We start from the raw sequence: 16,734 nt of genomic DNA on the forward strand, positions 1-16,734 counted from the left end.
CGTTAGTCTACCACTTCCGGTTTTGGAGTTATGACCCCCGAGCGAAGCCGGTCTGTTCGGGGTTGGCGGCTACACTAGGTCTGCCCCGAGTCTGAAATTTGGGGTATAGGGGTAGCTCGGATCGGGGAGTAACATAGGCTAGGTGGCGTTAGTCTACCACTTCCGGTTACGGAGTTATGACCCCCGAGGGAAGTCTGTCTGTTCGGGGTTGGCGGCTACACTAGGTCTGCCCCGAGTCTGAAATTTGGGGTATAGGGGTAGCTCGGACCAGGGAGTAACATAGGCCAGGTGGCGTTAGTCTAACACTTCCGGTTTCGGAGTTATGACCCCCGAGCGAAGCCGGGTATCCTGCTAGTAGTGAATAAATGTGAAGCTATAAAGATAAGAATTTTGATGATATATGAACTTATAAAACCATATAGGAGGCAGACCACCATTAAATTTCACCATCTCGGTACCCAACAAATTGTAGTTCGTCTATTTATGTCTGTCTCTTTTCTCCCCCTTTGCGTGCCCATTTTTGTTGAATTTTTGGTCTAGAATGGACGAAGAGGGTTTGAATTAACATTTACTGCCAGGTTTTGGTAAATATTCATGATTTTGAGACGGAAGGATAACGGGGTTATCAGGTTGGCTACGGTGATATGTACGGCAACTAGTTACATGTTTTTAGTATGCTTCTTCAAGTTTGTGTATCTCAAAATTTTAGTGGTCAACCTCATAAAAATTTTAGTGCAAGACATGACCATTCAGCCCAACGAAAATTTGGGGAAAAGTTGGAGGTGGGCAAAGAGGCCAGAATTAACATTGACGTCAATGGGGAAATTAATCGAAAGTAGTAAATCGGTTGAATTTGTATGAATAGTTAGGTAATATGTTGTTATTTCTTTATTGTAGTGAATCACAGCTTATTTAGTTTGACTCGCAGTTTATTGTCACTGAATTGCAGTTTACCAATTACCAGATTTCATAGTAGAATTGAACTTTGTAGAAAATAGATAGAATTGACAAATGAAGAATATTATTCTGGAATATATATAACGCTGTGAATATATACTTTTGGTGTTTTTTTTTATTCACTATAAGTGTATATGACAGTATATGCATAATTTAACATTATCCGTTAACAGATGGCAATACGAACGGAAAATTCTGCTTTAAACGATAGTCTAACTAAACATCCTGCTGTGGTGTATAATCTAAAGAAAAATCATGCTGTGGTGTATAATCTCAAGTAAAAAACCTGCTGTTTGGACCAATCTATAGATAATCCTGCTGTGAGAACCAATCTGAAAACAAATTCTGCTATGATGGCTATCTGACCAAATATTCTGCTGTGATGAATAATCCTTCGAAACCTCTGATCTGGGGGATAATGTAAAGAAAACCCCTGCTATTTTGACCGATTTATAGAAAATTCTACTGTGATGGCTATGCTGACGAATAATTCTGCTGTGATGCCAATCACTTTAAATACATTCCTACCATCCAGTACTGTTATTTTCACCTCCAACTCCCAAACCAGCTCATATACCCACATTAATAACGGACTACCAACTACAAACCCTGGAAAACCACGAATCGATGGCGCCCGACGCATGTACAGGGCAAGATCACAACGCGATCGTCGTCCACCGAAGTTAGTAAGACTGGCTCGTTAACCAGGAGGTCTCGAGTTCGCACCCGGTTTTGGCCGGTAGAGTGCCTCGGGACTTTCCGGCGTATATTTACCTTATCAGAGTTGCAGGCGGCGAGCCTGACAAGAGCAGCGTCTAATCTTTCGGATGGGACGGAAATCCGAGGTCCCGTGTACACATTTATTGGCGTGCACGTAAACAAGCCCGTAGCGCAAATGCCCTGACAAAATTAATCTCCATTGCACATGGCGTATGCCCGTCGTCATTAGCCCAGTCGGTGTAAAAAAAGAAGGATGTTAAACCCCATTTTATTTCATTTCTCACACGAGAAGGGATCCAACTTTACACCTGATGAAATCGTGTCTCATTTGCCATCGATGTCGAAATATTCCTTAGCAGAATATTGGGCTCCTTTAGACAGCATTCAAGCTTGTGATTCATTATAACTCATTTGCGGCATTGAAAACATTTTAATCATCACTGATCACATTCAAAATACAAGGGCATTAGTTAAAAACTTCTTTTGATAACATATAATTCATGCAAAAACGGAAGACAATAAAGGAAAAGAAAGAAATTCCAGTTTATATTTTCGGAATAATAAGATCTAACAGAGACAAGGAAGAAATTTAATTTTGTAACATTCTCGGCATAATATGATCTACACGTCACCCACTGGTAAACGTTTCGTGGGCGCTTTAATCAAACAGTAACAACAGAAGTAGAAATGGAAAGATCATGCTCTCAACTTAGTTTTTTTTATTTACAATTCATCTGAACATGAAACTTAAAAAAAAACTTCTTTGCCTTTTTGTTTAATGTTTTGTTGATATGAATTTGGAAAAACCATGATGCACTGGGTTACCTTTATTACCAATGATTAATAAATGTACAGTAGCATCAATCAATATTTCATGCATAGACACTTCATTAAACTTGCGGATTGTGGAACGATACCATTGTTTCGTTAGACTTATAAGACATCTTACATTCAAATCTATATATAAACGCATGGCTTGGCATTTGAGAGAATTATACGAAACGAAGTATTGTAAGATTTCGTTTCGTATCATTTTCTCAGACATTCATGTGGGTTGTTGGCAGGATGAGTGTACCTCAACATGGAATGGCGTCGATACTAAATCGCCATGGGCGCCGGAACCCGGGTACCAGGGTATACAACCGGTACCCTGCCCTTTTCTGGGGTATACATGTATACCCATGCTCTAATGATGAATGTTTTCAACCTTTTTACTAGTCTATTCATTTGGGTTTTATGTTGGAATTTGGAATGCTAGAGGCGCTCTAAACAGCGTTCTCGGAATTGACAAATTTCAAAATTTACTAGTGGCCGGGGGAAGAGAAGCCCTCACACCCCCCCCCCCCCCCGCCCCCTGTCTTTTGGTACCCTGGCCCTCGCGCCCTTCCGGCGCCCCTGTAAATCGCAATGCGTTGCTAACGAAAAATCGTTATTGTATTTTTAAAAAATAAACCTCCTGACATCTAGTACGTTTTATATTAGTAAATTTGCAAGTATAAGTACATGCGGGATTCTTATGCATCCAGAATATCCTAAGACCCATATCGTAAAAGTTTTTCAGAATTGTTAAGGCCCCAGTCAATCGTTTACTAGCATCATTACAGTTACCACATGTGTGGAATTCAAGGAAAATCTGTTTTGTATTTTTTAGCTCTCCAGCAGCCAAGGCCTGTGGTAAACTTTTCCATTCCCAGCCCTCGATATCCATTTTTAATATTGCTATATTTTCCTGAAGGTAAACCAAAACAAAAATAAATAAAAAATATAGTAACCACAATAAATCCTGCAATATATGTTATATATGTCACATCGTTGTGGTGTTTCATTGATAAATCCACAGTTTTGTTGACATTTCGTAGAAAATGATTTGCGAAAGACGATGTCCGCTGTTAAGACCCATTGTCTTCCTTGTAATCCCATAGTCAACTCTCTAGAACATCGGATGTCAGAGATTTAAATGGCTTAGGGCGCCCGCGAGATTTAAAAATTTAACGATTAACTGGATAATCGAGACATAGACAACTGCTACGATAATAAACAATGTACTGTAACATATCAAAGCAACGTTTGAAGTCCTAACCACTAGAAGATCAAAGCAAGATATTAAAAGGTGAGTCTTTTTCTAAATCCTAGTAGAAGCCTTTAATAGCAGCCTTGCGCCAAAGTTTTTTCCTGCAACAAAAAGGAAGGATGAACAGAACCACGTTATGCAAGTGAGGCCAATGGAAGGCAAGTCTTTTCATGCGTCCGAATTGACGGCAGTGGGTGAGGAACTACGGACCGAGTGGTGTATCAGCAATATACCTTATAAGGATAACGGTGACTGGACATATCAGACTTGCCCTAAAAAGTAAGTCGGACATGGACAAAGCACTGGCCCAGGACAGCCTACTCGGTATGACCGTGGCGGTATCCGAACCGACCACCTTGTTAACAGACAAGGTGGTTGTTCATGGGATACCGGCCGACTATACCGGGGAGGAAATAATGGGCGACCTGAAAGATAGGGAGTATGACGTCACTGAGATATACAGGTTTAGAGTGGCCGAGGGGAAGGATCAGGGAAGCGTTGCCCTGACCTTCAAGAAAGGTACAGCACCCGAGGTCATAAACATAGTGTATCTCAGAAGACGGACTCATCCCTATATACAGAGGGTGCGACAGTTCGCTAACTGTCAAAAATTGGGTCATACGGTGAAGTACTGTAAAGGAAGAACCGTATGCGCCCAATGTGGGAGAGAACACGCGGTGGCTGAGTGTAGGGTAGGTAACAAAATTAACTGCTCAAACTGCAAGGGCAGCCACGCAGCTTACTGCCCTCAATGCCCAAGAATTCAAGCGACAAAAGCAGCTCTACGTCTGCAAAGTAAAGAAAAACTTACCTTTAGGGAGGCAACCCAACAAGTAAAGAACAAGGAGAGGGAAGCAAAAGTAGTCAGAGAACCGCTGGTGGAACCAAAACAAGCTCCAGCACCGACTCTCTCGACGTCCGATGGAACCCCCACCCCTAAAGGTTAAGACAAGAAGAAAAAAAGAGAAGAAAATATCTGTCAAACCTGTAGAAGTCAAACAGAAGGCTCATGAAGCATGTTTCACCCCAAAATTCATATCGGAAAACAGCTTCATGGACTTCATGCAAGACCTAATACAGATGGCGATATCCAAAGAAGAACCTAAAACTAAACTGACCAATATATTCAACAGATTAGGGAACTACTTTGTCAACGTGGAAGAACTGGGAAACCTCATTACAGCATCTAAGACATCAAAAAGGTCAAGGCATGACGACGATGAGGAGGAGAAACTTGGTCCTCAGGTTAATCTTGCTATCCGGAGGAGGATCACTCGTGTTCGCCATTTTAGCGCTGGAGATATTCCCAGCAGCATACCGGTATTGGCTCCGGAGGCAAGCACGAGTGTGACACCACCTGTGGAGAGTGAGACACCTGTGGATCAATAGATCCGAAACATCTACGCGCATCTCTCCAGACAATCATCATGGCGCGCCTGGTAAATGTTCTGCAACTTAACGTTAACGGACTGGCCCCCAGATGTGCTGAGCTGAGAAAATACATCACCCGCAACCCCAAAGATGTAATATGCCTCCAAGAAACCAAGCTACTACCAACTAAGAACGAAATCTACCTGCCCGGATACACTTGTCAGAGAAGGAACAGACCGCGCAGCACGACACGTGGCGGCGGTCTTGCCATCTACGTCAGTGATAACTTAAATTATATTTCTGTTTCACTGGACGTAGTGGGCCCTCTAGAAGCAATGAGCATATCCATCACATTGAGCAATAATACGAAATTGACAATAGTGAATGTCTATGCACCCCCAGAGGTCACTTCTCGACCAGCTTCCACAAGGCGAATCTGTGTTTTGCGGGGATTTCAACGCAAAACGTGTCCTGTGGGGGTCACCGAGGAATGGCTGCCGGGGGACTAGCCTATGCTCAATAATCGAAGGGAACGACCTATGCGTACTGAACAACGAGAGTCCTACTTTTCTTGGAGGAAATGCCCCACCTTCGCACCTAGATCTCACGTTCTGTGCGCTGGGTATGGCAAACCGCTGCGACTGACAAGTACACGAAGATGAAACACTTGGCAGTGACCATCTACTGATAGAATTCTGCATCCAAGCTGAACCAACCAGGGAAGTCTTTAACGGGAGACCCAATTGGAAAATGAAAGAAGCCGATCGGGCTAACTTCCGTGTAGGCAGCCTTGGCTGAAAGGAAGAAGACATCATCGTGTACACTGCCAACATCACGAGTTCTATTATAGGTGCCGCAAACGACTCCATTCCCAAGACTTCTGGCGGGAAACCAAGGATTAGAAAACCTTGGTGGTCTCCGGAATGTCAGAAGGCGGTTTACGAAACAAAGAAGGCACTTGGCCAACGGAAACGCCACCACCATGAAGTCAACCACCAAAACAACCTAAAGTTGAAATACGCTGCAAGAGACACCATCCAGAAAGCACAAAGTGGAAAATGGATGACATTCTGTAATGCGTTGAATAAAAACACGCAAACGGGTGTCGTCTGAAGAAGCTGAAAGCCATGAACGGGAAGCGCAGATCATTCAACATACCAAACCTTGAAGATGGGGATCAGTACGTTACCAACGGCAAGGAAAAGGCAGATCTACTTGCTACAACATTTGTAGACGCAAGCAGAGATGAAAACCAATCACCAGAGTTTCTGAAGAGGAAGGAAATCTTTTACTCGCAGCACCCTTCTTTAGTAATTGAATCTAATGAAGAGGCTGATCCAATCAACCTACCATTCTCTGAGGAAGAGTTAAATAGGGCTCTTTTCCTCAAGAGGGATAGTGCGGCTGGTGAGGACAAAGTAAAGTACTCAATGCTCAAACATGCTCAAACGATACTACTAAACTTCTTCAACCCATCCTGGCTGTCAGGAGAGGCACCGAAAGAATGGCGGAAAGCAAACGCCATCCCTCTACTGAAACCGGGGAAAGAGAGGGCAAAGACAGAGCCCTATCAACCAGTAAGCTTGGAGACAATGGTTAACAACCGATTACAGTTCTATCTGGAGAGTAAACGGCTGATCGACGAAAATCAAAGTGGGTTCAGGAAAGGACGATCAACAATGGACCACTTGGTGAGACTACAGCAAGTCATTTCACAGGCACTTCTCTCGGGGCACCTGTTATGTGCCGTGTTCGTAGATTTAACCAAGGCTTTCGATTTGGTTTGGTTAGACGGGCTGCTCTTTAAGGTGGGACGTATCGGTATAACGGGCATAATGTTTCGGTGGATCAAAAGCTTTCTAGGCGATAGAAGGATACAGGTGAATGTTGGCAGATTCCTGAGTGCCGAGGAAACATTAGAAAATGGCACGTCTCAGGGATCGGTCATCAGTCCCACTCTCTTCAATATCATGATTAACGACATACAGAAATCGTCCTACCTAGAGTGCAGTACTGACTTAGCAAAATGTGCTGACGAGGGTACAATCTGGAGGAGAGGGACAAGATACTGTGAACTACAAAAAAACATGCAAAAGGCCCTAAACAAATTCACGATATGAGCTAACGATTGGGGATTCAAAATCTCAGAAATGAAAACGGTCGGCATGCTTGTGAGCAGGGATAGTGGGATAAGCCGAATGACTCTGTGTATGAACGGGAAAACCATCGAATTTAAAGACCAAACCAAGTTCCTTGGCGTAATCTTTGACCGAAGGCTGACCTGGAAACCGCACATCGACTGGACTGTAGATAGATGCTCCAAAATCCTAAACTTAATGAGAAAAATAACGGGCAGCACGTGGGGAGCCAATAGCGTTACAGTAATGATGGTGTATCGTGCTCTAATACGCTCTGTATTAGACTACGGCTCTTTGGCCTTCATGAGCTGCGCGCCAACACCATCCAATACAAAGCTCTGTGTATTGCGACTGGCGTAGGGCCTGGGACTAGGAAAAAGGCTTTACTACAGGAAGCCGGGGAGTTGCCCTTATCCCTAAGAAGAAAAGAACTAGCGACAAGGTATTGGGCTAAGATCTCGCAACTGGGGGGAAAAATCCCAAATTTTTGTCAGTCTACGAAAGACAAGATATGTGAGAGATCCTAGAAAGAAAAGCTTCGGCCAGGGTATCAGGGAAACAATCAAGGAATTGGGACTGGGGGAGGTCGTGATAAATGAACACGACCACCCAGCGATCGCCCCTTGGATGCTCCCTATACCACCGGTCAATCTAGATCTACTACAGAAAACCGACAAGAGAAACAACCCCACTGCTGCACGTGCTTTCTCTCTAGAGCACCTGGAAGACAACTGGCCGTCTGATGACTGGGACCATGTGTACACGGATAGCTCACGCAACCCTGAAAGGGGCACCAGCTCGTTTGGAATATACCTGCCAAACGGGGAACAGGGAATAAAGCAGGAAACTGCCCAATAACTGTTCGGTGTACGCTATATCATGGATCTTCCATCAGAAGACCAGTAAGTTCGTCATTCCAAGCGACTCTCTGAGAAGTCTGATTTCAATCCAAAATGACAACTCGGACTCAAGACCAGAAGTCATTTTGGAAATCAGGCAGCTGTACCAGAGGGTCCTAGAGAAGGGAAGCAAATTAGAGCTCGTGTGGATTCCATCACATGTCAACATTAGAGGAAACGAGGAGGCAGATCGACTCGCCAACGAAGGTCTCAGGGACACAGCACCACTCCACACCATAGACTACAGCACCACAGAAATCTACAGTATGGTTAGAAGACAGGTTAATTCATTCTGGGAATTAAAGCTCGCTGAACTTGACACATACAGATTCCAGCTGGATGACAAGATCTACACGAAGACAGCGATCAATCACCCTAGAAGAGATATATGCAGACTTATATCGAAACTAAGGGTGAAAGAGCGGCTGCGAGACTACAAACACCAAGTCATCGTCTGTGAGTGCGGAGAAGAATGTACCACCAACAATGTCCTGGTAGACTGCGAGGTTTACAAGGAGGAGAGAAGGGAACTAGTGAGAATGATGGAGACAAACAACATACCGTTCAACGCTAAGAACCTACTCTTCCCGAACCAGATCTGAAAATGCAAATCTTCGAACAAATCCACGACCTAATGAACACAGTTGGACTAGGTAGAATAGTGAAGTAAGAGGGGGCCACGGTTAGACGGGCTCGGCATCTAAACACTAAACTACATAGGGGATATATACCAAACTGGCAGGATAGTGGAGTAAGGGAGAGTCACGATCAGACTGACTCGGCATCTAAACACTATTCAGCCAAAAATGACACCAAACCTGCAGAATGGGATAGCGGAGTAAGGGAAGACCACGATAAGACGGGCCTGGCACCTAAACACAAATCCCACATAGATGACATCTACCAAACTAGCAGGATAGTGGAATAAGGGAGAGTCACGGTCAGACGGACTCGGCATCTAAACATTATTCCGCATAGAAACAAATACCAAACCAATAGAGTGGGATAGTGGAGTGAGGGGTGGCCACGATAAGACGGGTCTGGCACCTAAATACTAAACCCACAACGATGACATCTACCAATCCAGAAACGGGAGAAAACAACTATCAAACAATATGTTTCTTATTAATTAAAGGGAAGAACTTCCCACTAAACCCAATCCATGGCCTATATAAGGCCGAAAATGGAAAGATTGCAAAATCATATTCTAAAAACAGGAAGCAGCTTAGGCTCTCCTATGTCTAGTCTGCAATATCACTTCTGTGGAAGCAGACGTTAAATCACCAAGATACTACTCTAAAATTCTAACTAAGGCCACGGTTAATCCTAACAATAGTGCTATTTTTAAATTTAACTGAGGAAATCAAAAAGAATTGGGTGGTTAAATACGCTTGCGCCCAGATTAGAGGCGAATGTGATGTTTTGTTTTGTGTTTTGTTTAAGGAATACAGAGATAAACCGTTATTCATTTTGATAGGTTCTTTTAAAAATATCTTATTTAAGATTGGTGAAATGTATTCAGATCATTCATTGTTCTTTATCTTGAGGTAAAACAATATGATATCCTATTTTCAGTTTGGTTTATGTCAATTCTAATCTAAATAGTTTAATCAGACCTTATCTAAAGTCTGTTCCACTTGCTAATTTGATTAACTATTGAGTTCACCCCATGATATAATAAGCAGATGATAAAACTTGTGCACGGGTGGCAGTTATAATATTTTTCATAGCACATGTCATAAAAAAAATATATTTGGCCAGACGGTAAGGAAAGGGGAAAGACTACCCGACTAAAATAATGGCGGCCAATCTTAAAGGAGAGAAGGAAATGAAAGAAGAGAAGGACGGAAAATATTGTTGTGGCCAGAACTTTTTATTGTTCATTTTAATTTTAATATTATTTTTCATTTTTCGCCTCATTATTAATTATATTCATGATTTTTTGATTAACCACATGCAATAATTTTTGTAACTTTGGCAGTCATTTTGGTCTCTTGGTTGTCAGTTAATATTGTTGTCATTCGAGTAGCAACCAGTATGGTATTGTCAGTATATTGTCATTGTCAGCCAGTGTTAGAGAGTATAGGGGCATAAAAACACGGTATTTGTATCATTTGTATTATTTAAGTGATATTGTATGTCAGGCTTGTCAGTCGCATCTCTGTTGCATTATCATGGCATGGAAGCATTGTTTACGGAGGCAGACCACCATTGTAGTTCGTCTGTCTATAGCAATTCTCTCTCTCTCTCTCTCTCTCTCTCTCTGTGTTTTCTCCCCTTTGGCATGCTTATTTTTGTTGATTTTTTGGTCTAGAATGGACGAAGAGGGCTTGAATTAACATTTTCTGCCAGGTGTTGGTAAATATTCATGATTTTGAGGCGGAAGGATAATGGGGTTATCAGGTTGGCTGCGGCGATATGTACGGCAACTAGTTACATGCTTTTAGTATGCTTCTTCAAGTTTGTGTGTCTCAAAATTTTGGTGGTCAACCTCATACAAATTTTAGTGCAAAGACATGACCATTTGTTCCTCTGTCTGTAGTGAAAAGCATTCAGCCCAACAAAAATTTGGGGAAAAGTTGGAGGTGGGCAAAGAGGCCAGAATTAACATTGAAGTCAATGGGGAAATTAAGGGTGGTCTGTATCCTTACACTGATCATTTAAAGCTAGTTGTCTCCCTTTAATTACTTTGAAACTATATCAGTCTTATTAATAATAGTTGAATGTTTTAGGCAGTTATATGAATTGTATGCTATTTTCCATTTATATTTAATTTACCTGGTGGTTTTATACTAAGTAAAGCCTTTATAGCAAATATTCCCCATGTCATTGCATCTTGAACCCCATCCCTTTGGATTGAACAGTGTATTACCTGCCAGTGTTAGTTGTAATTAGAATATTATCAGTGGTAGTCTATGACCTGAAATTTACTGTTATTTTAAGAGAATTTATGTTTGTATTTTTCAGTTAATCGTTAGACATTGTTAGACATCGTTAGACAACTTTGATCATCATCATATTGAGTATAGCCTTTTCAATAAAGAACATTTAAATCTTCATTTGTCTGATTGTCAACGCATTATGTGTTGCAGTATCCCCAATGGCAGCTTACTCCCTGCAAATATGAAGGAAGAACTACCTACAACTGGCCACCACGTCGATGTGAATAAAAGAAGAAAACGTTTTTAAACGCGTTGACCATTTGAAGAATTTATGTTATTTCAATAATTCGCGTGTGTGATCATTTACAAGAACTGGTATTATATGTGATTTCAATAACTCGCGTGTTTGATCATTAGAGGAATTTGTATTATGTGATGGTGTGTGACATTGTGGTATGAAGAAAAAAACTTTGTGTATATATAACTCTTTGATCATTGCTTTGTTCTTTGGATTTTCTTTTTTAGACTTTTATTTATAATATAACATTTATTCAGTGTTGAATTTTTTTATCGGTGTTTATATTTTAATTAGGGTAGTTATTGTCGACTCCATTTATATTTAAGTTTGTAACCATAAAATGTTATTTTGTAACTTTTTCCTCAAGGAAGAAAGGTATGTTACATAATGACAGATGTCAGGCGTACGTTATCGTGCCATCGTGACACATGAAAGCGGAACTGAATTTAATATCTTTATGTCTGCTATCGACACCCATGTTGTCCAGATGGCACTCATTATTCAATATCATAATATAAACTTATGACTGGCCAGTAAAGCAGTCTGTACTGTACTGGGGATCCTTTGTCTAGAAAGGGATTATAAGCAAAAATCAAACTGAGATTATCAGATTAGGCGAGGGGGTCTAGAAGTTAACGGGGGTCTAGAAGTTAACGGGGGTCTAGAAGTTAACTTGGGGCCAGGCAGGTCTCGAGTTAAGACCGGACAGCGGTCATGTAAGCTAGGACCATACCCCATCAACGAAAGCTAATTATGGAGCCTTAAGTTTTGTACATGATATGTTTAAACAAGAATAAAAGTATCATATGAAGTTTAAACCAGTGTTGTCATCAAGAACCTGACTTAAAGACCCAATTCTGTAACAGTATGCTACATCTTCCAACACTCAGAATACAATAAATTGAATTAAATTTCAATATTTCCATTTTTCATTATCTATTTATAGCAAGAACGACCAGCTCTTTATCTAAATCGTACATAATGCATCTTAATAAGAAATATAGTACAGAATGGTGCTATTGATTCACGGGTTTTTGGTACTGATAGGTGTAACAAATGTTAGAAAATATTCAGAGGTTTTATTGTGGATTTGCCGATCAGAGTCCCTTTTGTGACCTCGAAACATTTTCAAAAAGTTGAAACATTTTATAGTTTGATAATACTATTTTTGAAAGATCCTCAAGCACAAAAAAGAAAACTTTGTCTGGCAACATTCTTCCACCCCCGCCAGCTATATGAATTGGATGAATTGTTATGATTTCATGGGCGACTCGATACATTTCAAATTTTTATTGGGACAGAGTAGCGACTATAGCTACATCTTGTAACTGGTGTCGTGTACGAGGCATGGTATACGCAACCTTGGTCAAATGCCTGATATCTGTAATAACAATATCCGTTGGCCAGGTTATTCGGTTTATCTTAGTAATAGTATTTCGTGAAATTCTTTTGTGTGTCGCCGTGTCCCATACTTTGATTTTTTGGGATATTGATTTGTGAAGTTCTGTTGCAGTAAGTGTTTTAAATAATTGGGAACAGACAGAAGAGCGGAAGGATTGACAGAACTGAAGACGGTACACTCTCATATGAAATAATGTCTGTTAGTGACAAGATCAATAGTACAGATCTTTTATCATAGTTCACAATAAATATTGGATAATTGTTCGGAAGGTGCCCAACATTATAAACGAAATTAGGCTTTCATACGGAGAATACAAAATACAGATTGGAGCAGAATAATTAAATATGGGCAGATGGCATTGATATTCGGACCCCGGCTAATTAAATACGCGTGTGTGACATTGATCTTGGAATTTATACGGGAGACATAAATCAGTTGACTAGAATTGCAATCATTACATTTGAATGATCAACCGATCAGATGACAGTAGTTATATGTGCTGACTGCATTATTCTTAGGGCAAACACTGTACGAATAGAAGTTCAAATATGCATGAAATCATTGCATTATAAGTAAAGTTACTGCCTTGCAAAAGACCCTACTTCAGTAATTCGAGTATCGGTAGGTTAACTAAATAGTGAATTTAAACCACTGATGTTCAAACTTTGGCAAGTGAGTGACTGATAACGAATATATATCATTCATTAGCTTGCAGTTCGGATTGCAGTTCGCTTATTAAATATGCCCATATGATATTAATTGCACTTAATCTAAATATGCGACTGAAGGACAGAAAGACCAAGTTAAGAAGATCTCACATCCTCGCTAAGTCGCTTTCGTTAAAAAGCCGAGGACAATAATCACTCCTAAAGATTTCATAACGTTTGGATTAAGCTATATATTAATAATTTTCTAGTTTATGACGAAATGTGTAAAAACAACATCTCATCAAAAATGAACCAAGTGGCTATATCGAAATATGCAACACCCAAAGAAAAAAGAAAAATCATTTCGGCGGTGTTGGAGAATGAACAGAAAATGTCGAAATTCGTCCCTTTAAGGTATCCCCACCCTGACTCATTCAGACACACCATAACCGTTATTTATATGGACTGGCGGACTTAATACCTCCGTATTCATAAGCATGAAACAGGTTACATACTTCCTTGTGCTTAAGTTCTTCTCTAATGGCCGATAGAGTTTGCATCTTCCAGCCCTTACCCGGAAGTTTTCCATTGTAATCAGCAATACCAGTAGCATGGAAGAAGACATGTTCGTTTCTTCTATAATCTGTCTTGATCCTCATACTGAAAACATAAGTTTAATACACGGTGATACCGTTGTATTTCCCCAAAAGTCCGAAACACCTTTGTCTTACAATTTAGGTGTCAATGTCAATTTATTGTCGCTGTAAACCCTATTCAATTTTGACACCCAGCATAAAGCAGGGTAATCATATTTATTTAGACTACCAATTGTATCCAGTTAATTCACATGCATATCTGGATTGGGGTGTGTCACGTTTTGTGATAGTCTTTAAGTAGCTTTTAAACATTTTAATAACTTTACCCCTTAATCGGTCATCTTTATGATTTTACCGGTGCCCTTTAACCTTATTTTAATATTTAGCATTCAGAGGGCGCAGGACAAAGATGGAATTAGATTATGTGCAATCTTTACTTACGATGGATCAAAAGAGTGAACACGGGCATTAAATCTCTTTCCAATAGCATCATCGAAACTGAAGTCATTGTTTATTCTGAAACAACAAATAAAACATGTTTTGTACCACAAATTAGAAATTTCCTCGATTCTGATTGGTCAAAAAGTGTGGTTGAATGGACAATAAACCCCCCTCTAAATTATCAAGGCGAATTACTGCGTATAAATATTATTGTGTACTTTGTTTTTCATTTTTTTGCTCAATGATCTGCTTCAACACAAATCTTTATTGGCAAATATCTTCAAGAAATTCTGCACACACGCTCATCACACCATTTTCAAACATCATCTTTTTATGAAAACACATTTCTGAAATACATAAAACAGTTGAAAATCAGTCATGAATAAATTAAAACCGTTTTCAAATATATTCGTAACTAGGCAGTTTGTTTTCTTTTTTGGTAGGCTAGCTTCACTCACCAATTTTTACTTAATCAGCTGGAATTAGTTTTAAATTACGCTTTGATCAAAGTCTGACTAGCATGATCTACATAATAATAAGTCATTAGTCCCAAGAAATCGCTTGAAAATATAATGAGAGAGTCGAAAATAGCAGCTGAAATATAGGCCCTAATGCCAAAATAGACATTTGTTGACAACACGTCAGAACAGTATACACAGCAACCGCTAGAACCTTAGGTTAAGAATCACTGTCATAGTTTTACAGGGTAATTTTGAAGATGTAATTACAAACTGCAATTGTGTAAACAAAAACTGGCTACAGAATTGTGATAACAGTCTGCAAATAAGGTAATAAAGGCTAAATGAAAACTTACATGAAACTCCCGAAGCGAGGTCATCTTTGTCGCCAAGAGTTACTCCTCTTTTAGTCTCTGACAGCAAGCCGGAATTATTTCAATCACAGATGATGCTGTCGTCTCAAAATACCACAATAAGACTAATTTCCTGTTCTTTTAAACATCTTCAAACGTTAAAATTATTATTTATTTATTTTTTTTTTTTTTCGATATCCGAATAACATTTTCTTTCATAATTCATTTACCAGCGACTCGAGACTCAGGCATTTTATATTTACGGGAAAGCAAGCGCGGTCTAAATCTATTGAATATATTTTAAAATTAACGCAAGCACATGGCCAAATAACGTCTTTTTAAAATGGGTGTAAATATGTTTCTTGAATAGTTCCGAAGAAAATCTCTAATGATTCAAACACGGTTAAATGGAAAATAAACCACCCCTAAATACGAAACAGGAAGTGTTTATCACCTAATTATTATGTTTCCGAATAAATGCCATGTGCATGCTATATTGGCAATCCGGGACTTAACAAGAAACATCTTTAACACGTGACAATCTGTTTTCAAACCAGTGTTGAGATATTATCGTATTTGTGTCCCACTGTTGACATAGATTACACCCAACTTCAAACTACAACTGTGTTGTTTTTTATCAATTAATGTGTTGATTTATTTTATTCGAAATGTTACGCCACAGTTTACGCCAACAATAAAACTAAATCTAAAGAAGTCGACTTTCTCTTAATTTTTCGAAATGGGAGGGTACCATTAAAAGCTAAGGTGTCGATTTCATTTATCTGATGTAATATTTCGATTAGTGGTCGTTTCCATTGATTATATGTAAAAATTAATATGTACAAAGTCCTAAATACCTCTAAGGCAAGAGTTAAATGTGAAACGTCAAATGTTAAGTGTTAAATGACAAATGTTTTGTGGGAAAATGCTTTTTTTTGACGTGTCTACATTTTACATTTCTCTCATTACATTTTACATTTGCGCTCTGCCACATCCCATTTGTCCTTCACGCTTTCTACATAGCAACTTTTGCACAGCATCAACTTTCATATGCAAATGTAGGATATCACGTGACTTATAAACATATACGAAAACCCGGCACACTATAAACCAGCACACTATAAGGATATTCACCGCACGATAACAGTAAATCAAGCTGGCACACCATAAGAACCTATCTAGACGACCGTGCGTAATCATTGAATGTGCAAGGAAATAATTGATAGATTCAAACAGCCAAAGAAACATATTTTCCAGTAATTCATAGTACAATAACTGGAATTTCGTATTAATACCCGTATTTTGATATTTTAAACACCCCCTACTCTTTCCGTGCTCTCTATAAACAGAGTTAAGTTCAGACTAATTAACTTTGATCCATTAAAAAAACAACACTATATAAACATTGTGCCCAACAAATAAATAATATATTTAAAGAGAGGAATAACTATACATTTTTTAGTATGGACCTAGAGAATTTTTGATTAAGCCCCGTATCTTT

The 16,734-nt window shown here is 39.7% G+C and overlaps 1 protein-coding gene across 1 annotated transcript in view; it reads right to left on the reverse strand.

Moving 5' to 3' along the window:
* Nucleotides 1-2,093: 2,093 nt before the first annotated feature.
* Nucleotides 2,094-16,734, reverse strand: part of LOC126820836 (uncharacterized) — a 56,455-nt gene continuing 41,814 nt past the window's right edge. The window contains exons 8-10 of the mRNA XM_056100751.1: nt 14,423-14,497; nt 13,901-14,045; nt 2,094-3,406 (exon numbers count right to left, since the gene is read on the reverse strand). Of these exons, the coding sequence (XP_055956726.1) occupies nt 3,107-3,406; nt 13,901-14,045; nt 14,423-14,497 (520 nt within the window). The 3' untranslated portion in view covers nt 2,094-3,106. The remainder of the gene's footprint in view (nt 3,407-13,900; nt 14,046-14,422; nt 14,498-16,734) is intronic.

Source organism: Patella vulgata, chromosome 5 (genome assembly GCF_932274485.2).
Source record: "Patella vulgata chromosome 5, xgPatVulg1.2, whole genome shotgun sequence".
Taxonomy (NCBI): domain Eukaryota; kingdom Metazoa; phylum Mollusca; class Gastropoda; family Patellidae; genus Patella; species Patella vulgata.